At 43.2% G+C, this 266-nt stretch overlaps 1 protein-coding gene across 1 annotated transcript in view; it reads left to right on the top strand.

Annotated features, from left to right (window-relative positions):
* LOC119581623 (probable low-specificity L-threonine aldolase 2) overlaps positions 1 to 266 on the top strand; it is a 10,973-nt gene that overhangs the window by 7,426 nt on the left and 3,281 nt on the right. The window contains exon 6 of the mRNA XM_037929741.1: positions 1 to 59. This exon is cut by the window's left edge and continues 137 nt beyond it. Coding sequence (XP_037785669.1) covers positions 1 to 59 — 59 coding nt within the window. The remainder of the gene's footprint in view (positions 60 to 266) is intronic.

The raw sequence follows: 266 nt of genomic DNA, 5'->3' as shown, positions 1-266 counted from the left end.
AAGGGCCTCGGGGCGCCGGTCGGCTCCGTGATCGCGGGGACCAAGGACTTCATTCGTGGGTAGTTATCATGGAGTCTTACTTTTCTCTGTCTTTGATAAGGAGAAAAGCTATGGCAGAATCTTACTTTTCCTTGCCTTTGATATGAGGAAAAGCTATGGCAGAATTTTTGATACACATATCGCTAGCTGCATACGTTTATACAAATATATTTTTCTTTCTTTCTTTCCATAAGGACACTCGTTAGCCACGTTCATTCTAGCATTCG

The sequence above is a fragment of the Penaeus monodon genome, chromosome 15 (assembly GCF_015228065.2).
Source record: "Penaeus monodon isolate SGIC_2016 chromosome 15, NSTDA_Pmon_1, whole genome shotgun sequence".
NCBI classification, from domain to species: Eukaryota; Metazoa; Arthropoda; class Malacostraca; order Decapoda; family Penaeidae; genus Penaeus; species Penaeus monodon.
Note: the sequence above shows the minus strand (reverse complement) of the source record. Positions and strands in the feature narration are given on the sequence as shown.